The sequence below is a fragment of the Oncorhynchus tshawytscha genome, linkage group LG31 (genome assembly GCF_018296145.1).
Source record: "Oncorhynchus tshawytscha isolate Ot180627B linkage group LG31, Otsh_v2.0, whole genome shotgun sequence".
Taxonomy (NCBI): domain Eukaryota; kingdom Metazoa; phylum Chordata; class Actinopteri; order Salmoniformes; family Salmonidae; genus Oncorhynchus; species Oncorhynchus tshawytscha.
Window position 1 is genome coordinate 3826982 of NC_056459.1, and position 24451 is coordinate 3851432.

A 24451-nucleotide genomic window follows, 5' to 3' on the forward strand; every position below is an offset into this window, starting at 1 on the left:
CTTTTCCTTAACAACCCAAACTGAAGTGATATTGTTTTTTTTGAATGGGACCGTATCTGTGTTCAACTTGTTTGATCTCATCTCCCTCTTTCTCTTTCTCTCTTTCAGCTTATAGCACTTTCTACATCGTGGGCCTGGTGCTATCCATGCAGATCCCCTTTGTGGGCTTCCAGCCAATTCGAACCAGTGAGCACATGGCTGCAGCAGGTAAGCCCCACCCACCCACCCACCCGCTTTTAGTCTACTGGGCGCTCTTCACGACACGACTCACTGAGACGCAAACCGCTCTATTAATTTATTTTTATTTAACCAGGTATGATCTCGTCGAGATCCAAAAAAAAAAAAAAAAAATCCAACAGAGATCTTGGGCCATGACCAAGCAGTTGTTCTCTTGTATTGGCAGTGCCTTTGTATCATTTCGTTGATGCAGTTTGTGTTCCCGTCTTGCCAACGGTCCCAGCTGGTGAATCGAAAGTAACTTTATTTTGACTGAAACACTCCACTATTACCACAAATTCACCAAAGCAGCATAGAGTTAGCCTCTTACTCTCTGGGTTTATTAATATGCTACACAGGGTTTTATTTTTGCATTTTAATTTCAGAAAATGTCCATATAGCTGGCGCTAATAGTGGATTGATAACAACAGACGACTATCACAACACTGGCAGGTAAAGTAATAAGTAAACCGTGAAACACCATCATTCCACTATTTGCACCAGCTATATTATGGATATTTTTCTCTAATTACAATGCACAAAAAAAACTATTGTGTTGCACTTTAAAACCAGAGAGGAAGAGATTAACTTCATGATACTTTGGTATATTTGCGAGGCGACAAGACATTGCGATGTACAGATTTCCAAAACATATGTGCACGGTTCTTTCTGCCTGCCCCTTTTCCCCCCTCATGCTAGCTTGCCTGGTCTTTCTCTTCACTAATGACAAGTGTGTGTTCCGTACGTCGGTCTGTTGCGTGTAGAATATGCTAGCATACATATTGTTAGGTCCTGCTTTACTGAAGCTACAGCTTTTGATTACCGATAGATAGGCCTAGTGCACGGTTCAGCCTGGTGGCCGACCTGCCTATACTGTGTGCCCCTATCAGTCTGGTAAACAAAATACTGAATCGGAGGAGTCGATTCTGCGTGCTTTTAGAAATGGAAGTCGAGGAATCAGTTATTTTGGAACAAAGTCTTGGAAAAATGGCAGAGAGTCAAGCGACAGCAGTGAAGTCCTGTATGGAAGACGTGTGATTAGGTGGTGAAATGCAAACTTTGTGGAGGTGGCATTTAGGTACCACATTGGTAGTACAGGTGCAATGCTTAATCATCTGAAAGGGACGCACCATGCGACCCAAACTGTTGCTGGCAGCAGTGCAACAGAATTGTGAATTAATGTTTCATTTTATGCATTTGTCTTATCGTTTAATTTGTCACATCACTAGTAACAAGATTATGTACCTCCTAAAGCATACATTTTATCTTCCTCTTAGTCTAATGTAGCTTCAGTCTGATTTCTGAAGTGGTGTTTGTTATGCGGGTGACCGGGGCAGCACAGCACTGCAGCGACGTGGGCTTTGAGGAATGGAAAGCACCGTCACTCTCTCAAAGGTCTGGGCGTGTTTGGCTTCGGGCAGCAGCTGCTCGCAACATCTGGCGGTGTCTACAGCGACAGCCAGCGTGACGGGGACAGGAAGGGAAGAATAAAGCATCAGAGCGATGGGCTTTTTTTTACATTGTTCTGGTGGAGTTGTGACCTTGGAATGCTGGGGGGTTCATACATTGGAAGTGAGCCTCTGTTTTGCCTGTGAAACTAGGGCTTTGTTCAATTAGCATGAAGTTCCACAAGAGAGCGACATCAGATAACAGAACAGAGATCCCATTTCAGTCTTAACTTAGTTCCTGCTATTCAGATATGTTGTGTTATTTGCAGCATCAGTGTGTAAGCACATCTATAGTAAGACAACCATCAAACCTGCTCGCATGAGACCCAAATGGTTAAGGTTGTTGTAATACTGTGCTAACTCCGACATTCTGTGATTGCAGGCGTGTTTGCACTGCTCCAGGCATATGCGTTGCTGCAGTACCTGAAGGACAGGCTCACCAAGCAGGAGTTCCAGACCCTGTTCTTCCTGGGGGTGTCGCTAGCTGCTGGGGTGGTGTTCCTCACCGTCATCTATCTCACCTACACCGGTGAGTTCCTATGCCATTACACATGCACGTGACTTACAGAGCAGCATGTCCTCCTATACCACATTGCCTTCAGAAAGTATTCAGACTTGTTCCACTTTTTGTTGTTACAGTCTGAATTCAAAATGAATTCAATCTGGGAGGTTTTCTCACCCATCTACACATGTTTTTAGATAGCTTATGTAAATATCTGTATTTTAAAAAAAATATCACACTCCTGAGTCAATACATGTTAGACTCACCTTTTGGCAGCGATTGCAGTTGAGTCTTTCTGTGTAAGGGCTTTGCACACCTGCATTGTAATAAATTTGTACATTATTCTTCAAGCTCTGTCAAGTTGGTTGTTGATCATTGCTAGACAATCATTTTCAAGTCTTGCCATAAATGTTCAAGCCGATTTTAAGTCAACTAACTAGGCCACTCGAACATTCAATGTAGTTTTGCTAAGCAACTTTAGTGTAGATTTAGCTTTGTGTTTTAGGTTAATTTCCTGCTGAAAGGTGAATTTGTCTGCTGGTGTCTTTTGGAAAGCAGGCTGAGCCAGGTTTTCCTCTAGGATGTTGCCTGTGCTTAGCACTGTTTCTTTTTATAATTTTTTTTTTTTTTAAACTAGTCCTTGCAGATGACAAGCATACCCATAACATGATGCAGCTACCACCATGCTTGAAAATATGAAGCGTGGTACTCCATGTTGGATTTGTCTGAAACATAACGCTTTGTATTCAGGACATAAAGTAAATTTCTTAGATGATACATTTTTTGGGAGTTTTACTTTATAATGCCTTATTGCAAAAAGGATACCTTTTTATTTAACTAGGCAAGTCATGTTATGCAAGTCATACATGATTTGGAATATCTGTATTCTGTACAAACTTACTTTTATCACTCAGGTTAGTATTGTGGAGTAACTACAATGTTGATCCATCCTCAGTTTTCTCCTATCACAGCCATTATTAAACGCTGTTTTAAATTCATCATTGGCCTCGCGATGAAATCCCTGAGCGGATTTCTTCCTTTCTGACAACTGAGTTGAGAAGGACCCCTGTATCTTTGTAGTGACTGGGTGTCCAAAGTGTAATTAACTTCACCATGCTCAAAGGCATATTCTGTGAGTTAAATGTGTTTTTGTTTTTTTTACCCATCTACTAATAGGTACCCTTTGCGAGGCATTGGAAAACCTCCCTGGTCTTTGTGGTTGAATCTGTGTTTGAAATTCACTGCTCGACTGAGGGACTTTATAATTATATGTGTGGGGTACAGAGATGAGGTAGTCATTCAAAGCCTGTTAAACACTTGTTACACACAGTGAGTCCATGCAATTTATTATTTGACTTATGCACATTTTTACGCCTGAACTTTAGGCATGCCTTAACAAAGGGGTTGAATATCACTAGCCACTTTAACTATGCCACTTTGTTTACATACTCATCTCATATGTATATACTGTACTCGATACCATCTACTGCATCTTGCCTATGCCGCTCTGTACCATCACTCATATATCTTTATGTACATAATCTTTATCCCCTTACACTTGTGTGTATAAGACAGTAGTTTTGGAATTGTTAGTTAGATTACTTGTTGGTTATTACTGCATTGTCGGAACTAGAAGCACAAGCATTTCGCTACACTCGCATTAACATCTGCTAACCATGTGTATGTGACAAATAAAATTAGATTTTTATTTTTACATATACATATGTATGTATGCATGTATGCATGTATGCATGTATGTATGTATGTATGTGACTAGCTTGTGTAGTTGTACATGTTAGTTGTTTATACCTGATCTACATGTACACAGGCATGTGCAACTATACAGGATACGGGGACCTGTTTGTGATAGTCAGGTGTATGAGTAACAGTGAGGTGTGTGTGTGTATACATATATATACACACACACACCCACACACCTCACTGTTACTCATACACCTGACTATCACAAACAGGTCCCCGTATCCTGTATAGTTGCACATGCCTGTGTACATGTAGATCAGGTATAAACAACTAACATGTACAACTACACAAGCTAGTCCTCATACCATAATAGCGAAGTGTTTTTATCTCTGTTTCACGTTTAGCTTGTACTGTTGAGTGCCTTTGTTACTCATGTCCCTTGCCCAATAAACATATTGCTAACTTTCCGCTGGTCAACATTCCACTCGAGTCCCGACCCACATATGCCCTACTACTGAACAGATACCTGATCCACTAAAACAGGGTGATTTTAATTCTGGTCCTGAGGGGCTAAAATGTATTATTGGTTCTCTACCTCATAGTTAATTGTGCTTATTGAGTGTTCCAGGTTGGAATCAGTCCCTGGTTAGAATGGATGATAGTGAAAACCTGAAGCGTTTCGGGAACTTTAGGACCATAATTGAATGGTCCTACAACCAAGGGCCTCTATTCACTTTGTCATTATATTTGTACACTACGCAAACTGTCTCATACTGTCAGACACCCACCCGTTTCAACCATACGCTAAAAAAGTCTGCGTCAATAATGTGTGTGTTCAAGTTCCCCGGTCCTGTGTATTGATTGTTTGTTCATTTAGGTTACATCGCTCCGTGGAGTGGGCGATTCTACTCTCTGTGGGACACCGGGTAAGCACGGCTAACCTTTCCTATCGACTAAACAGTTGTTGAATTGAACGTGTGTGTGCGTGTGTCTGCGAAAGGGCTTACGCCATACATAGTCTCAAAGGAAATGCTAGCATTGTCTTTTTCTTCCCAAACACACTTAGGCTACATTCTGTACAATGAACTGTAGCGTGTCTGATTTCTGCATTAAGCAATGATAAATCGGTGTGTTTGCTGACAGCAGCGCTCTAGCTCTCTGTTTCCGTTCCCTTTTTTGAGGTGGTTTCTTGAATCTTCATATTCCCTGAATTACCAGATGTTTGTCTCCTCTATTCTCCCCCCCCCCAGCTACGCTAAGATCCATATCCCCATCATCGCGTCGGTGTCGGAGCACCAACCCACCACCTGGGTGTCATTCTTCTTCGACCTCCACATCCTGGTCTGCACCTTCCCAGCAGGCCTCTGGTTCTGCATCAAGAATGTCAACGACGAGCGCGTCTTCGGTAAACCGGGTCTCGTTAAAACACACCGATACTCAACATGCATACACATCATTTGAACACATCAGAATATTTGGGAGGGGAATCTGGTGATTTGAGAGGAATATGCATTAAAGCAAGGGCGTCCTCATGTTGTTGATATACTGTACACACCTGTTCCTAGGAGTTGTACTGGAAGAGGGAATTCTGAACAGAATCTCACTGCTCCAGTGCATTAGGGGCTACGCTTGAGCTGGTTTCTGTTTTTCCCTTGAACTGGAAGGAAAACTCCACCCAAAAACCATCCATTGGTATTTGTTTCATTAGTCAATTGTTGACAAGTCCCAAAATGTTTTGCTTGTCAGTAATCAAGTTTTCAAATGATGTAAATTTCAAAATACAGAAATCGTCCCCGTATGATGCTGCGTTTTGCATCATGATTGCTGACAGTCCCAAAAATGTTTTGCTTATGTCAACAATGGACTAATGAAACAAATGCCAAATTTAGTTTTCCTTTAATTGATCAATTGTCATTGATTGTCCCGAGAGCCTGCACAACTGATAACCAAGCTCTAAATCAGTCTGTCTCAGATAAATATATATAAAAAAACACCCCCGTAGACCTGAGTTGTGCACCGTGTACTTTTGACATGGGTTAAACGCTGTTTTAATTTGAATTCATCTTTCTTGCCTCTCTGCCCCCCAGTGGCTCTCTATGCCATCAGCGCGGTCTACTTTGCCGGGGTGATGGTGCGCCTGATGCTGACCTTGACGCCGGTGGTGTGCATGCTGTCGGCCATCGCCTTCTCCAGTGTGTTCGAGCACTACCTGGGGGATGACATGAAGAGGGAGAACCCTCCCGTAGAGGACAGCAGTGACGAGGATGACAAAAGGAGCTCAGGGAACCTCTATGACAAGGTCAGGAGGAGTCACAGTCCAGGGCCCGTATTCATTAATGGGCTTGGGCGATACCCCGGTATGGTGTAAACTGTATATTTTGAAATACCGACGATTATGCTTTTCAATACTGTAAAAAAAAAAAAAAAACAGGGAGGGGTGGACTTTTTTGGGGGGGTTGCGTGCACCCTTTCCTCACGGAGGTGCGTGCTACGCCGATAAGAAATTGAAGATGTGTCAAATAAATTATATCCAGCGCCAGCTATGCATATGTGCTTGCAGAAATTTGATCAAAACTGAACTTGCAGTGAAAATGTCCTTTCCTCCATGCCAACTTTTTAGATCATGCGTACGCACAGTTTCTAGTGACTGAAGTACCCTAAAACTTCCAATTAATAGCCCAGGCATTTATTTGCTTAAATCACTGAACATAATAGGCACTTATTAGAGATGTGCTGATGTGCTGATGTGCATAGTTAATTGTTTAATTCCAGCATTCACTTTCAGTATTTTAATCAATGTCCTGCACTGTGTTTACACACATTTGCCATTGTATGCCTCTACAAAATATATATATATTCCTCGGATTGCATTTTCAGAAGTTCTTACTTTTGCCACTAGAGGGTGATTTCTGGGCCTGTATCAAGGGGCCAGGGTGCACAAAATATCCATTGAATTATTCAAATTGTTGATGAGGCTGATATTATTTTTTTATCAATCACAGATGAAGATATTAACATTTTATATTCATCCTATGATGTCTGCCATCTTTTTGGATGACGTGATGGCTCCGCATGCGCATGCGATATGGGTCCATATTAACCGGATATAGACGTACATGAATCAGCGTCTGCGAACGTGAGTAGGTTACCTCGAACAACGGTTGGACATCTTAGATGCAGTTTCTAATTCTTATTGTACCTCAGTGGCCTGTACTCCTGAAGTTGACTGTTTTTGTGATTCCCATTTAGTGAGCAGTTTCGACTGGTGATAAAAATTGATTTCCATAATTGTTTTGAGTCATTACTGAATGATTTATTGTAACAAATCAAACATTTAACCTCGTAAGTAATTCATGTTAACATCGTAAACAACTAATTTACACCCAGCATTTATTTGAAACATATGTTTATTTGTTGAACTTTATGCTGTAGCCCAGCTATTAAAGGGGACAGGAAGCTTATTTGAGACTCAGCAATTTCATTGAAGTTTTAGGGTATTGCAAGTGGGCTTAAGCATTGAGAGCAAATGGAGGGTTGTGATGACACTGCTTCATAAAAACATAAGAAGCAGCCATGTGCCTTTGGTGAGACACTTTTTGAATCTAAATGAATTAGACATAGGAATCTACAGGTAAGCCTCCCGAGTGGCACAGTGTTGGAGGTTCTGGGTTCGGGTCCAGGCTCTGTCGCAGCCGGCCGCGACCAGGAGACCCATGGGGCGGAGCACAATTTGGCTCAGCGTTGTTCGGGGAGGGTTTGGCCGGCAGGGATGTCCTTGTTCCATCGCGCACTAGCGACTCCTGTGGCTGGCCGGGCGCAGTACATGCTGAGACGGTTGCCAGGTTACAGCGTTTCCTCCGACACATTGTTGCGAAGTGGATTCCGGGTTATGTCAAGAAGCAGTGCGGCTTGATTGGGTTGCACGGTTCTCGACCTTCACCTCTCCCGAGAATGTGAAATGTCAGAATAATAGTAGAGAGAATCTTTTATTTCTTTCATCACATCACAGTAGGGCTCCTTGCTCGCATGCGCTTTTTCAGTTCTGCCCACAAATTTTCTATAGGATTGAGGTCAGGGCTTTGTGATGGCCACACCAATACATTGACTTTGTTGTCCTTAAGCCATTTTGTCACAACTTTGGAAGTATGCTTGGGGTCATTGTCCATTTGGAAGACCCATTTGCGACCAAGAAAAAACATTGCATAACATTGTTGAATTCAAACGTTCTGCTGACGGGTCCAGAACTATTTTCACATTAAGCGAATGGAGGGTCATTTCCGGGCCGAGTTTTAGTTCTCGTTTTACAGCTGATCTGGTATACAGTGTAACGGAAACATGCGTACGTATGTCAAGTTTATAAACCTCCATATTTGACATTCTTTTCATAAATGGAGCACGCAGGTATGTAGTGTGAAATGTACGCAATGGTTAGAAATGAGGAATTGGGTAAAAGTCAGTAAATTCGTTAAATCAAATCAGTTTATTGGTCGTATACACAGTTTAGCTGATATTATAGGAATTCAGTGTAATGCTTGTGTTACTGGCTCTAAACAATTCAGTAAAATGTCAATCCAGTCCACCCCCCCCCACAAAAAATGTACATCAAGAAAATGTGGGAACAAAGTGATTGCGCGGAAGTGTTTCTAAATCTCCCCCCTCCCCTTTTTTAATTCAGTTTTCTCAAAGGAGGGAAAACATGCACGACTAGTTTGATGTAAACCATATGCCGTGGCTGCCTGTCTCCAGATCTCAAACCAATTGAACACTTATGGGAGATTCTGGAGCGGCGCCTGAGTGTTTTCCACCACCAACAAATGATGGATTTCTCTTGGGAGACTGGTGTCTCATCCCTCCACTAAAGTTCCAGACACTTGTAGAATCTATTTGAAGCTATTCTGGCTCCTGGTGGCCCAATGCCCTATTAACACACATTATGTTGGTGTTTTTTTATTTTGGCAGTTACCTGTGCTTAGTCAATATACATATTCCTGTAAGGAGGTACAAAATAATGTCCAATTTCACTCTGTTTGTATTGCAACTCTGATAAGTCTGTTTTTAGTGGGCCAGTGTGTTGATGTGGTGTGGTCTCCCTCTGCAGGCAGGAAAGGTGCGTAAGCACGTGTCTGAGCAGGAGAAGGCAGAGGAGGGCCTGGGCCCCAACATCAAGAGTATCGTGACCATGCTGATGTTGATGCTGCTCATGATGTTCGCCGTCCACTGCACATGGGTCACCAGCAACGCCTACTCCAGTCCTAGTGTGGTGCTGGCCTCCTACAACAACGATGGGTAAGGACAAACAATGTAATAATTACATGCCAGACACTGAGCCCCAATGGGAATCGAACCCGCAACCTTTGGTGTTGCAAGCGCCGTTGCTCTACCGATTTTGTTTTGAGCCACACATGTTCAAACTACCATGCAGTTATGTAGACTAAGGCACACATTACACTCCACGCGTACAAGCGTAGCTCCACATATTTCTGACAGCAGCGTACATTCACACGCATTGGGGAACACAAAGGCACAGGCACACACTTTCTCACTCGCATATACCCACAGAAATGCACAGTCGTATTTCATCAGGTAAAAGCTGTGATGTTGATGAGCTCGGAGTGTTGTTGTGTAATTCTGCATTGTTTTATTGCATATTGTCCCATAACTCTTAACAGTGGTCTTCAATAATTTACCAAGTGTAATGTACGATGCTTTCAATGTGAAGATGACGTGTGCGCTTGCAAGACTTTGTGTGCTGTTTATTTTCCAATTAGAGATTTAGACATTGAAGTGACACGTAAGTAGGAGAAAGTCTAACTCTTCGACTCTTAAGTCCTCATACATATATTTATTTGGGTACCAATGTTCCCTCGAAGCTCTGCTTGGGCGCAAAGTATCCCAGAGACTGCCACACAGCTCCCCAGGACCTCTGTGCAGAAATATCAGCCCACAGAGAGATTGAACTTCACTCCACATCCTGGAGTTTTCCCTGTTAGTTAACGCTATCAATGTTTCCCTTTTACTGTGGAAATTATGATCAACACAATATTAGCCACTTTCAAAGCAACTTACTGAAACAAAACAAACTATACAAGTTATTTTTTTGTTGTAGGCAGTACGCATAGGATTAGGATTCTATTGCGCATGACTCAGCCCGTACTCTACACAGATCAGTGCGGCATAGCCAATTGGAAATGCAGTAGGCCTATATGCAAATACAACATTGCCATATATGGATCTGTGCCATTTACTTTGAACCGGACTGTGTTTAAAGCTGTGGTCGTGAGTAGATGTGCTTGTTTTGAGATCAAATCAAGAACTGCATGTAGCAACATGTGCACATCTTTTGCTACTTAGTGAGTTATTAGCTGAGTTATAAATAATTTGTAGTCAGCAATGGGGGAGTGATTGCAGCTTACAAGAGCACAAAATGTGTACATTTCTAGACATCTTTGAAAAATAAGATATTTCTTTTTGCCTTAAAGGGGCAGTGTTGTATTTTGAGACAGGCTTGAATAAGCAGAGTGTAGCATACTTTGGCCTAATTCTCTGTAATAATAGTATGAGAATAATAATAATGCATTTTATTTTGTGAAATGGTTTCTTACATCAAACAACAACATTTTCAGTCGCCTTGTCTGAAGTACAAGTGGATGAACAGGTTAACTTCTTATGGCTGGGGGCAGTATTGAGTAGCTTGGATAAGTAAGGTGCCCGGAGTAAACTGCCTGCTACTCAGGCCCAGTTGCTAATATATGCATAGTATTAGTAGATTTGGATAGAATGACGTCTGTGTATAACAGAACTCATATGGCAGGCAAAAACCTGAGAGAAAAAAATCCAACCAGGAAGTGGGAAATCTGAGGTTTGTAGTTTTACAACTCTTTGCCTATCGAATATACAGTGTCTATGGGGTCAAATTGCACTTCCTAAGGCTTCCACTAGATGTCAACAGTCTTTAGAACCTTGTTTGATGCTTCTACTGTGACAGAGGGGGGAATGGGAGCTGAATGAGTCAGTGGTCTGGCAGTGGCATGAGCTGGTCACGTGTGAGTTAGCTTGCGTTCCATTTCATTTCTGAAGACAAAGGAATTCTCCGGTTGGAACATTATTGAAGATTTATGATAAACATCCTAAAGATTGATTCTATACATCGTTTGACATGTTTCTACGGACTGTAACGGAACTTTTTGACTTTTCGTCTGGCCTGCGCGTCATGAATTTGGATTACTGGGCTAAACGCTCGAACAAAAAGGAGGTATTTGGACATAAATTATGGACTTTATCGAACAAAACAAACATTTATTGTGGAACTGGGATTCCTGGGAGTGCATTCTGATGAAGATCATCAAAGGTAAGTGAATATTTATAATGTTATTTCTGACTTCTGTTGACTCCACAACATGGAGGATATCTGTCTTGATTTGTCATCTGAGCGCTGGACTCAGATTATTGCATGCGGTGCTTTTTCAAAATCTGACACAGCAGTTGCAATAAGGAGAAGTGTATCTATAATTCCATGCATAATAGTTGTATCTTTTATCAATGTTTATTATGAGTATTTCTGTAGCCAATGTAAACTCAGATTTTTGTAAATAAATATGAACTCTATCGAACAAAACATACATGTTGTCCTATGAATGTCATCTGATCATCAAAGGTTAGTGAATCATTTTCTCCATTTCTGCCTTTTGGGACTCCTCTCTTTGGCTGGAAAAATGGCTGTTTTTCTGTGACTATCTGCAGACCTGTCATAATCATTTGGTGTGCTTTTGTCATAAAGCCTTTTTGAAATCAGACACTGTGGTGGGATTAACAACAAGTTTATCTTTAAAATACTTGTATGTTTGAGGAATTTTAATTATGTGATTTCTGTTTTGAATTTGGCGCCCTGTACTTTCACTGGCTGTTGTCATATCGATCCCGTTAGTGGGATTCAAGCCATAAGAAGTTAATGCCGAACCCTAGTGGTGTTTTTTTCCAAAAGTCTCATGGAATGTAGGCCTACATTGGACACCACACATTGGCTGCTACTGTAGACTGAATGACAGATGTTCGAATGTTATGGGATTTGTTTTTGATGGTAGGCCACTCTGGTAGGTCTACGTTATGATCAGATAGCCAGAGTAGCCTACTTGGCAACTGTTAAAACTGTAATTTAAAGCAGGTACAGCCTCAGTGTTCACAGTATACACATGCTGGAAGTTGCACAGACTTTTCACAATGTTCACATTCTCTCAGCAGACCTGAAATTTGCTCAGTGCTGAAAATATTCAAGGGAACATTGGTGGATACAATTTGCGTCATCCCTGTCTCATAGATCACATAAGTTACCAAACCGATGTTTGCCTGGCTGTCCTTCCCGTTTACTGTCCTTTCCGTATCTCATCAACTCTCACTCCCCACAGGACGAGGAACATCCTGGATGACTTCAGGGAGGCCTACTATTGGCTGAGGCAGAACACAGACGAGCACGCGAGGGTTATGTCTTGGTGGGACTATGGCTACCAGATAGCAGGCATGGCTAATCGAACCACCCTAGTGGACAACAACACATGGAATAACAGTCATATAGCACTGGTGAGTCACACAACTTCAAAAGGGGGCATTGGGGAGGTTTGAAGATTTGAGGGTTTTCGAGTCAACGCAGACCTCATGCTCCAAAGTAGATCAGCTTCTTGGCTCTCACCTTTCTCAATACATTCACTTGTAGGAGCTGCAGTAATGTGTGGGATTATTTTTGCTCTTATGACTTGATTGATTTTCCCAGAGCCAGCAACGACTTTGAAAAGCAAGTACTTACTTTTTTTGGTCTTATACCGCCCTCTCATTTTCCCACCATCTCCATCTACCCGCATCTCTCCCTTTCTCCTCTGTACAAACTCCCGTTCTTCCCTCTCTCTTCTGTAGGTGGGCAAAGCCATGTCGTCCAATGAGAGTGCCGCGTACGAGATCATGAGGAGTCTGGATGTGGACTACGTGCTGATCATCTTCGGGGGCGTGATTGGTTACTCGGGCGACGACATCAACAAGTTCCTGTGGATGGTCAGGATAGCGGAGGGAGAGCATCCCAAGGACATTCGGGTGAGTGCCTGGTTGAGATTGCAACACGATACAGAAGGGCCCTTCATTCACTCCTATTTATGATCCTTTTTGTTATGCTGAGGAACCTGGGTAAACACTTCAATCTATCAGTCTGGGGCAAACCCAAGGACATTGCTGTTCCTAGCAATGTTTATTTTAGTCAATGACACTTTGTCGTTGGATAAAGTGTCCGATATCCAATGCAGATTTGTAAATGTATTTATTTCCCCATGCGAGTTTGAATGTCAAAGAGATTAACTGAACTATTGAGGGCGGTAAGACTGCGTCATATCGTAGATGGCAATTTGGCAAAGTGTTTGTTTTTATTCCCCTGTTAAGTGCAGTCTCTATTTGATGAGATCAATAAGTATCCTCGAAGAAATGTGGGAATTGGTCTGAACCCCCAAGTGTCTCATGCTCACTGCCTTCCCTCCTTGTGCCCTTCAGGAGAGTGACTACTTCACCCCGCAGGGAGAGTTCCGCGTGGACAAGGCCGGCTCGCCTGTCCTGCTCAACTGCCTTATGTACAAGATGTCCTACTACCGCTTCGGCGAGATGCAGGTGAGCGGTGGGGAAATACTTGAAGCTAAAGTAGGCTACAGTAAGCACTAACGGACGAGAGGGGCTTAAGGACGTGCTGACAGAAGCATGGGAGGGAAAGAGCTCAGATGCACAGGCTTTGGCAGGTACAGGCGAGATATGAGCGAGAAGAGCTGCCAGGTACTTAAAGGGAGCTGCGTGTTGCCTGGCCAGCAGCTCAGTGAAGAGGAGGAAGGATCAGTGGGCTGCTTTAGTAGTGTCCAGAGACAGCCAGGCAAGCAGAGTTCTGTCTCATGGCTTAACCCATGGAGGAGATGGAGAGACTGGTTTAGAGCAGGATAAAGGCAAGGGAAGAGATTGGTTTTGAGGAAGTGACTAGGACAAGATTGGAAAGACAGAATTAGATATCAGGTGGAGGGAGGGATAGGTGATGTACAGATTTAAAAGAGCAGGGAAAGAGCCTGATAATGAAGTAAGATGAAAAACAGCACTTGTTTTAAGGTAGAATCGACCTTTACACAAGCACCATACTCACTTTTGCTCAGTCAGTAGCTGACCTCGTCAACACCCTCAACCCCACCTACTGCTGTCCTTATCTCTCAGCTGGACTTCCGGACACCGCCTGGGTTCGACCGCACCCGCAACGCCGAGATCGGCAACAAGGACATCAAGTTCAAGCACCTTGAGGAGGCGTTCACCTCGGAGCACTGGCTGGTACGCATCTACAAGGTGAAGAAGCTGGAGAACAGGGAGCCGCTGGAGCGCAAGCTCCGCAGCATCGTGCCCAGGCAGAAGTACACCTCCAAAAAGGTACAAGACTTCCATGTCCCTCAGCATTCATTGTGCTAATGAATGTAAGACATCTGATACTGGCGGAGTGAGTTTACATATGACCATTTGTTCTCAAATTTTAGCCACCGAAAGGAAATGTTCATAAAATGTGAGCCGACTCACTTTTATTTCATACTGTTAATGTGTGCTCCAATTCAGATGAGTAGATATGTAGGAACAAATTGAAAATTGATTTGTAAATCAAGTTTGTTTTATTGCACAGACTGCTAAGAGGAAGCGAGGACACATCAGGAATAAGCTGGTCCTGAAGAAAGGCAAGAAACTAAACAAGAAACAATGAAGACGGACACGACACAAAAATACAAAAAAATTAACTAGCTAAGAAAACTACCAATGAAAAAGAATGCCCATTGTATGGAATGCGAGCACTTAGCCTCGAGGGCTAGTCCTCTGAGCGCAGCACCCCCTGTGGTGGGGAGGGTGAAGTGTCATGTCTGGCTAGCCCCAGAACCTTTTCCGTTTTATCCAGAGGATCTTTTGTCATGCTCTTTTCTTCTTTGTACTTGAATGTGTGGCAAGGCACTGAGCTGCTGAAACCGGGGTGAGCGTACATTTTGTGGTACATTTAACTGTTATTCTAGAGAGGGGGACAAAACAAAGAAAGGAAACTGAGGAGGCTGGGAGCAATTGCACCAAAGAGCCCTTGATTTAGCTCCTTGGCACATGTAAACGTGTTTCTTTTGTGAGGGTGAGGAAGCATTGGAATTGAGGACATGTTCCTGACACGCGTACGGAGGAATTCCACTGTCTAGGCCCAGCTGATTTACTTCTGATGGTTACTTTTAATCATTATTTTGTTTTGGCCCTAATTTGTCGTTACCGAGACAATTATTTCGGAAATAAAAGGCCTAATATGTAAATATGTTGTGTAAAGAAAATGTCTGATAGGGTTGTAATATATTGGATTCTTGTGGTGATTTTTTTTAAATACGCAGATTTCTTCTCTTTACTTTGTTGTGATGTTTTTTTATGGCAGCAGCTAGAACAGTGAATGCAATAATTCTCGTTAGGAGGGACTTGAGATTTTGTTTAAAATTAATGTGAATTTAAGAACCCCCCTGAAAAATTGCTTAGATTGTATATTATGCTGCTAGGTTTAAGAATGTAAGCAATTCTATATAAAAAAAAAGTTGTGATTTAATAAAGAGGCCTCCACCCCGCGAGCCTATTGCCTCGTTGCTGGTCTCTTCATCACCACGTTAGTATGTCCATCTGTCTTCTCAGTCATTTTTGCCTGTCCACATACAAATGTTTATGCAGCCAAGACTAGAGTAATGCAGGGAAGTGCTGAAGATGGCTGCCAGTGAGTGGACAAAGCAGTGGTGCCCTCTAATAACACTACTGGGCCTGTTGTTGAAAACCTGTGTTGAACACTGAAGGATCGTATGTGTGGATGTTTGGGGGGACGCATCAGACAGTCTACACGTAAACTTTCTAGGAATACAGAGTTTTTATTTAATTGACATCTTCAATCACTCAACAGTTTACCTCTTTTGTTTGATACTTATTTTGCGTTTCCTTTAAACACAGAAGGGATGTCATTTCACCTTTTTGGATATTAAAAATGGCGTTCGTGTCTCTTGAGCTTCTCTGAGAAAGACTGCATTGTGTCACTGCTTTCACTTAATGGCCCTCCATACGTCATATCGACCTTGCTCAAACACACACTCGAAACTCTTATGTTAAACTGCTTATATCAGAGATTTTCAATGTGTGTGAGGAGACGAGGGGATTGGATTGAGCCTTAATGTGATATAGAAAGTGTACAGGTTGTTCGCCCTCTTGTTACCTTGTTTTTTTATGTCTGGTTTTATTGGGGATGGTGGACTAGTTCCTTCTCTTCTGGGTTCTCAACGCCTTCTCTTCCTCGCTCTGCCACACCACTACATTTATTTTTTTAATTTTAAATCTAACAACCCTGGTCCCCCTCACCTTCCAAGTTAACATGTTTAAATGTAGAGTAAATAAAAGATTCAACTTTGTAAGAAGAATTGGTCCTCAAATTATTCACTATCCCGATTGTGTTACTTCAGGCAAACACCTTACAATGATAGTATCTTTTTTTTGTGTTTTTTTTTGAGGCAGGCTGCTTTTACTAAAGTTGATCTGAGGCTTCAGGCAATTCCAGGAAACGCATGTATTCAGTGAGACGGGAATTACAAGGCCACTTTTTAAAGCGCAATACAATAGAAATGCATTCTAAAGCACATAAAACACCTTTTTACATACAGTGCCCTCCACATAATATTGGCACCCTTTGGTAAATATGATCAAATACCTTTTTATCCTCTTGGTCTTTCATTCAACAAAAAAAATAGAACCTTTTAATTAAAGTCAACCAATTGAAAGGAACATTTTTTTTTAATTCTTATCATAAAACAAATACCCAAATATATGCGTGCCACAATTATTCATTTAATACTTTGTGCAACATCTCTTTGCCAAGATAACCGCTCTGAGTCTTCTCTTATAATGTGGTTGGTGAACACATGGCAAGATATCTGAGACCATCTATGCAGAATCTCTCCAGGTCCTTCAGATTCCAAGGTACATGCTTGTGGACTCATCTTCAGCTCATCCCACAGGTTTTCTACGGCGTTTAGGTCAGCGGACTGGGACGACCATGGCAAAACCTTGATTCTGTGGTCAGTGAACCATTTTTGTGTTGATTTTGAGGTGTGCTTTGGATCATTGTCCTGCTGGAAGCTCCCACCAAGGCCCAGTTTAAGCTTCCTAACAGAGGCAGTCAGGTTTTGTTTTCTGCCATGATATCATGTATCCTAACACGTTGTCCAGGATCTTTGGAAGGAAAAACAGCCCCACAACATCCAATCCACCAACATACTTCATAGTGGGGATGAGGTACTTTTCTGCATGGCCATCTTTCTGCCTACGCTCTGGTCTCATCTGACCATAGAACCCGGTGCCATTAAAAGTTCCAGTAACGTTCCGCAGGTACTTGAGTTTGTTTGACAGCAAATTTATTTTTTTATGGCAACCATCCCAAACAAGCAGCTTGTGGTTATGTAGGTGGCGTCTGATCGTAGCCTTTTGTCACACATTTACTGTATTCTCGTGTCATTCCCATAGTGATGGATGGCTATGGGAACTTGGCCTGTGTGTCACACATTTATACCCCACTGAAACAAAGTCATGGCTTATCACTTGTGTTCCTAATCACTCAGGTGAACTTAAAGTAAAATACAAATATGCTTCAGTTAGATTTTACTCAAGGATTTCTATGGGTGCCAATAATTGTGGCACATGTTTTGGAGAAAAATTGTGAAATAAAAAATATTTCTCTACCATTCTACTTCAATTAAAAGGTTAGATTTTGTGAATATTTTGAATCAAAGACCAAGCGGATAAACAGACATATTTACCAAGGGTATATATTAGTGGAGGGCGCTGTAAACTGAGGGTTCAGAGAATGTAAATGTACCACACGATGGCAGCACTAGCTTTCAAATTACAGCTGTTCTGTATTTTCATTTCCTGACTTGTTACTTGGGAGCGTTTTATTATGACAGAGGCTTACTGTGATTGCCAGGGCACATTTTTTAGAACAAGACAATGTCCCAATCCCTACCCTATTCAACCTACACTACATGGCCAAAAGTATGTGGACAGGTGCTCATCGAACATCTCAATCCAAAATCATGGGCATTAATATGGACTCCCCTCCTCCCTTTGCTATAACAGCCTCCAGGATTTTTTTCCTCACTAGATGTTGTAGCATTGCTGCGGGGACTTAAGCCACGAGCATTAATGAGGTCAGGCACTGATACTAGGCATGGCTCACAGTCAGCGTTCCAATTCATCCTAAAGGTGTTCAATGGGATTGAGGTCAGGGCTCTGTGCAGGCCACAAGTTCTTCCACACTGATCTCGACAAAACCATTTCTGTATGGACCTCGCTTTGTGCACGGAGGCATTGTCATGGTGAAACAGGAAAGGACCTTTCCCAAACTGTTGCCACAAAGTTGGAAGCACAGAATCATTTAGAATGTCAATGTATTCTGTAGCGTTAAGATTTCCCTTCGCTGGAAGAACTAGCTCGAACCAAGAATAACACCCCCACCAAACTTTACAGTTGACACTATGCATTTGGGCGGGTATTCTCCTGGCAAACCCAGATTTGTCTGACTCACTGCCAGATAGAGACGTGATTCATCACTCCAGAGTCCAATGGTGGCGAGCTTTACACCACGACGTCCAGCCGACGTTTGGCATTGCGCATGGCGATCTTAGGCTTGTGTGCGGCTGCTAGGCCATGGAAACCATGAAGCTCCCGACAAACAGTTCTTGTGCTGACATTGCATCCAGAGGCAGTGTGGAACTTTGTAGTGTGTTGCTACCAAGGACAGAGCTTGTGTGGCCTACCACTTTGCGGCTGAGCCGTTGTTGCTCCTAGACGTTTCCACTTCACAGGGGCAGAAATTTGATGAACTGACTTGTTGGAAAGGTGGCATCCTACGACTGTACCACATTGAAAGCCACTGAGTACAGGCCATTCTACTACTGCCTATGCTTGTCTATAGAGATTGCGTGGCTGTGTGCTCAATTTTATACACCAGTCAGCAACGGGTTTGGCTGAAAAAGCCAAATCCACATAATTTTGTCCATGTTGTGTATGTTATAAAATGGTGTTGCATAGGTTGTTTTTTAACCAAGTAAAGTTTGGTTCAAGCTCTTGGATACATTGCAGTGAAATGTTTATTAATGTACACACATTCATAATATCTATTTGTGAGCAGATCCTTCCAAATAAGCCACAGTCACTATCCTGTTTTGGAAACGCCAGTCCCATCAGACAGTGATCATGTATATTGACTGTATCAATACCTGCGTTTGTCTTGAGTTCGGTGTGCTGGGGACTCTAATCAAAATCATGCATCTGATTATTTCCAGTAGTTCTGGTCACGATCCCTAGTAATTCAAGAACACAATTGGGGCCCGATTCCGACCCGAGTTAATTAAGCGCTTGTGAATGGAACGTAATTCCTTTTTATGCACTTTGTGTATTCTGACCTTGAACTTAAGTATTAGACTAGCTTTCTATTCACCTGCTATTCATTTGGGGTGGAGATCGAAAAAGCGGAGGTACACTCAGTCAAAAGGGTTTTTCTTTATTTTTACTATTTTCTAGAATAGTGATTTCAAATCTATGAAATAACACTGATTACATGTGTTAAACAAATCAATATATTTTAGATTCTTCAAGTAGCCACCCTTTGCCAAGAGTGTGCAAAGCTGTCATCAAGGCATTCTCTCAACCAGCTTCATGAGGTAGTCACCTGGAATGCATTTCAGTGTGGCAAGAACAGCTCAAATAAGCATTGCGAAGCGACAGTCCATTACATGAAGTGCAGTCGCAAAAACCATCAAGCGCTATGATGAAACTCTCTCATGAGGACTGCCACAGGAATGGAAGAACGAGAGTTCTCTGCTGCAGAGGATAAGTTCATTAAAGTTACCAGCTTCAGAGTTCAAGTAATAGACGCATCTCAACAAACTGTTCAGAGGAGACTGTGTCAATCAGGTTCATGGTTGAATTGCTACAAAAGAAACACGAGTACGAGCAATGGACATTAGACCAGTGGAAATTTGTCCTTTGGTCTGGAGTCCAAATTGGAGATTTTTGGTTCCAACATCCTTGTCTTTATGAGACACGTGGGTGAACAGATCTCCATGCTCCATACAGTTGGAAATACACATTCGGAGGTGGTGGTGTGGGGGTGCTTTGCTGGTGACGCTGACTTATTTAGAAATCAAGGCACGATTAACCAGCATGGCTACCACAGCATTCTGCAGCAACACACCATCCCATTTGGTTTGTACTTAGTGGGACTATCATTTGTTTTTCAACAGGACAATGACCCAACACACCTCCAGGCTGGGTAAGGGCTATTTTACAAAGATGGAGTGCTGCATTAGATGACCTGGCCTCCACAATCCCCCGACATCAACCAAATTGAGAAGGTTTGGGATGAGTTGGACCGCAGAGTGAAGGAAAAGCAGCCAACAAGTGTTCAGCATTTGTGGGAACTCCTTCAAGATGGTTGGAAAAGCATTCCAGGTGAAGCTGGTTGAGAGTGTGCAAAGTTGTCATCAAGGCAAAGGGTGGCTATTTGTTGAATTTTAGATATAATGTATTTAGATTTTTCTCCATGCACTGTAATTTACAATTTGATAAGATATATTAATAAACTGAGTAATCCATTTGGACAAGGGAATTGTAAATATAAATGACACTTGTTTTAGATATAGTGAGTGATCTCCAAAAGTATTGGGACATTGACATTTTTTGTTTGTTTTGGCTCTCCTAATCCAGCATTTTGGATTTGAAATTATATAACGACTGAGGTTAAAGTGCAGACCGTCAATTTTAATTTGAGGGTATTCTCATACATTTTGGGTGAAACTTTTAGAGATGACAGCACTTTTTGCACATGGTCCCCCAATTTTTGGGGACCATTTTAGGGATCCCTTGACTTTTTCCACGTTTTATTACAGCCTGCATTAAAATGTATTATAGAGATTTTGTCATTGGCTTATACACAATACCCCAATAATGTCAAGTAGAGTTGTTTTTCAAGTCATTAAGTATTCAACTCCTTTGTTATGGAAAGCCTAAATAAATTCTGGGGTAAGCATGTCACTGTTAGTGTTAAACATGAGTTTTGAATGACTACCTCGTCTCTGTAAGGTCCCTCAGTTGAGCAATGAATTTCAAACAGATTCAACCACGAAGACCAATTCCTCACAAAGAAGGGCATATCTCTTTGATTGTGGTGAAGCCTGTACATAATAAAAATTATAAGGCACGAAAGTCATTCTGTAAAAATGTGGCAATGCGTTATGTTTGAAGCGAGTCCAATACAACGCATAGTGGTGGCTGCATCATGTTATGGGTATGCTTGTAATGGTTGAGGACTGGAGAGTGGAGTGCTAAGCACAACCTCTCTGACCCAGTCTGTAAAACCTCCATGTTTCAAGCAGACCACCATAGTCCCTGTGCCCAGGAATGCCAAGGTAACCTGTCTAAATGATTATCGCCCCGAAGCACTCGCATCTGTAGCCATGAAATGCTTTCGAAGGCTGACTCACATCAACACCATCATCCCAGACACCCTGGACCCACTCCAATTAGCATACCGCCACAACAGATGACGCACTCCACACTGCCATTACCCACCTGGACAAAAGGAACACCTATGTGAGAATGCTGTTCATTGACGTTCAACACCATTGTGCCCTTCAAGCTCATCACTAAACTAAGGACCATGGGATTAAACTCTCTCTGTAACTGGATCCTGGACTAGGCAACATGCAGCAATTCTGGAACCAACAGGACACTGAATAGCTTATAGCCCCAAGCTATAAGACTGCTAAATAGTTTATCATCTATCCCATTGCCTAGTCACTTTATCCCTACCTATATTTACAAATCTACCCCTGCACATGGACTCAGTACTAGTATCCCGTCCTGTGCAACCTGGTCCTGGACTTTCTGACGGGCCGCCCCCAGGTGGTGAAGGTAGGAAACATCTCCACCCCACTGATCCTCAACACTGGGGCCCCACAAGGGTGTGTTCTCAGCCCTCTCCTGTACTCCCTGTTTACCCATGACTGTGTGGCCATGCACGCCTCCAACTCAATTGTCAAGTTTGCAGACACTATATTGGTAGGCTTGACTACCAACAACGACGAGACGGCCAACAGGGAGGTGAGGGCCCTCGGAATGTGGTGTCAGGAAAATAACCTCTCACTCAACGTCAACAAAGGAGATGAACGTGGACTTCAGGCAACAGCAGAGGGAGCACCCCCTATCCACATCGACAGGATAGTAGTGGAGAAGGTGGAACGTTTAAGTTCCTCGGCGTAGACATCACAGACAAACTGAAATGGTCCACCCACACAGACAGCGTGGTAAAGGCACAACAGCGCCTCTTCAAGCTCGTCAGCTACAACACTCACAAACTTTTACAGATGTACAATCGAGAGCATCCTGTCGGGCTGTATCACTGCCTGGTATGGCAACTGCTCCGCCCACAACCTTAAGGCTCTCCTGAGGGTAGTGAGGTCTGCACAACGCATCACAGGGGGCAAACTACCTGCCCTCCAGGACACCTACACCACCTGATGTCACAGGAAGGCCAAAAAGATCATCAAGGACAACAAACACCCGAGCCACTGTCTGTTCACCCCACTATCATCCAGAAGGCGAGGTCAGTACAGGTGCATCAACGCTGGGAGCGAAACTGAAAGAAGCTGTTTTTCTCAAGGCCATCAGACTGTTAAACAGCCATCACTAACATTGAGTGGCTGCTGCCAACAGACTCAAATCTCTGGCCAATTTAATACATTTAATAAATGTATCACTAGTCACTTTAAATAACGCCACTTTAATAATGTCTACATATCCTACATTACTCATCTCATATGTATATACTGTATTCTATACCATATTGCCTATGCCGCACGGCCATCGCTCACCATATATTTATATGTACATATTCTTATTCTTTACATTTGTGTGTATAAGTCAGTCATTGTGAATTTGTTAGATATTACTGCACTGTCGGAACTAGAAGCACAAGCATTTCGCTACACTCGCATTAACGTCTGCTAACCATGTGTATGTGACCAATAAAATTTGATTCGATTCATTCCTTGTGTTATTATTTATATATTTATATACATATATTATTTATAATTTGACCGTTAGTCACGGCCATGTGGTTGTTGCTGTGGATCATTAATTAGTAACAGTAAAAAAAGACATGTAGGCTAATTCAATCGTTATGGAACGATCATAACAGTTGGAACCCAACGAATGGCACAATACTTGGCTGTGTCATCACAGTATTGCCAGAACTGACCAGGATATAGCCTACTATTGTACACTTCTATGTACACTAATCTTCCAACATTACCTTGTGCTAAAGAACTGAATGTGGCAATTTTCTGAATGACTCAAAACCACAGTTCTTTCTTTCGTGCGTAAAGGCTCTCCAAACCTGTTTTTTATGATTCATAAACACTTTCCAAACCCTAAATAATCTACAAGATCTGAGTATTCTTAAATTGATCAATTGGTGCTGAAACTGAGACAAATATTCATATATTTAGATGGTTTTATTTCAATGATCCCTAACATTCTGTTCTCTCAATATATTCTATTGAGTCTTTGGACAAAATTCAAACTAAAAGGCACACCGTATTTAAAGGGATGGCTAATGTATTGAAAACCCTATTGAATGAAAACTCCACAAGAAAATCTGTTGGCCAGGAAGTGGGATGGTAATTCAGCAGTTTAATTTATTCAGTGCGTGCAAGGCAATCACACCTGCAAAGCCCGGTAGGCACTTTCATAAGGTAAGTCGGAATACCAACTTTTGAGAAGTGCCTAGGAAAGGCATGCGTGAGAAATGCGCAATTTCTTAAAGTTGGAATCGGGCCCTTCTCCAAATTACTCAGTAGCTGCAAGAAACTGGACAGCTACTTTTCATCCCTGCTGATTTTCTCATTTGGACTGCAAGGAGATCCTGACATTAATAGAGACACCATGATAGTACTACAATGTAATGCTGCAAGACACACAGTCTATAGTCATGGATGGTTGAAATGACTTCACAACCAGAGAATATAGATCACTATCACTATAATCTAGATCACTATTCTAAGACTAAAATATGGAGCAAACTAAAAACAAAAGATGTTCCATTAGTTGTTTGGCTGAATAATAAATATAATAAAGGCAATCAGATACAGTGCATTTGGAAGTATTCCAACCCCTTTTTCCACATTACATTTCCAGTCTCATTACAAAGGGTCTGAATACTTATGTAAATAAGGTATGTTTTTATTTTATTTTTAATTTATACAATTGCAAACATTTCTAAAAAACAATTGTTGCTTTATCGTTATGGGGTGTTGTGTGTAGATCGATGAGGTAATTGTTTTATTTAATCAATTTTAGAATAAGGCTGTAACGTTTGTTCCATTACAGCCTTATTTTAAAATGGATCAACATAATACATTTAAAAAATCCATCAATCTACACCCAACACCCCGTAACGACAAAGCAAAAACAGGTATTTTTGCAAATT

At 42.0% G+C, this 24451-nt stretch overlaps 1 protein-coding gene across 1 annotated transcript in view; it reads left to right on the forward strand.

Moving 5' to 3' along the window:
- Positions 1-16319, forward strand: part of LOC112229967 (dolichyl-diphosphooligosaccharide--protein glycosyltransferase subunit STT3B-like) — an 82708-nt gene extending 66389 nt beyond the window's left edge. Inside the window, exons 6-16 of the mRNA XM_024396137.2 lie at positions 109-207; positions 2047-2193; positions 4745-4793; positions 5118-5272; positions 5955-6166; positions 8966-9153; positions 12270-12441; positions 12772-12945; positions 13393-13506; positions 14089-14295; positions 14540-16319. Of these exons, the coding sequence (XP_024251905.1) occupies positions 109-207; positions 2047-2193; positions 4745-4793; positions 5118-5272; positions 5955-6166; positions 8966-9153; positions 12270-12441; positions 12772-12945; positions 13393-13506; positions 14089-14295; positions 14540-14617 (1595 nt within the window). The 3' untranslated portion in view covers positions 14618-16319. The remainder of the gene's footprint in view (positions 1-108; positions 208-2046; positions 2194-4744; positions 4794-5117; positions 5273-5954; positions 6167-8965; positions 9154-12269; positions 12442-12771; positions 12946-13392; positions 13507-14088; positions 14296-14539) is intronic.
- Positions 16320-24451: the final 8132 nt, after the last annotated feature.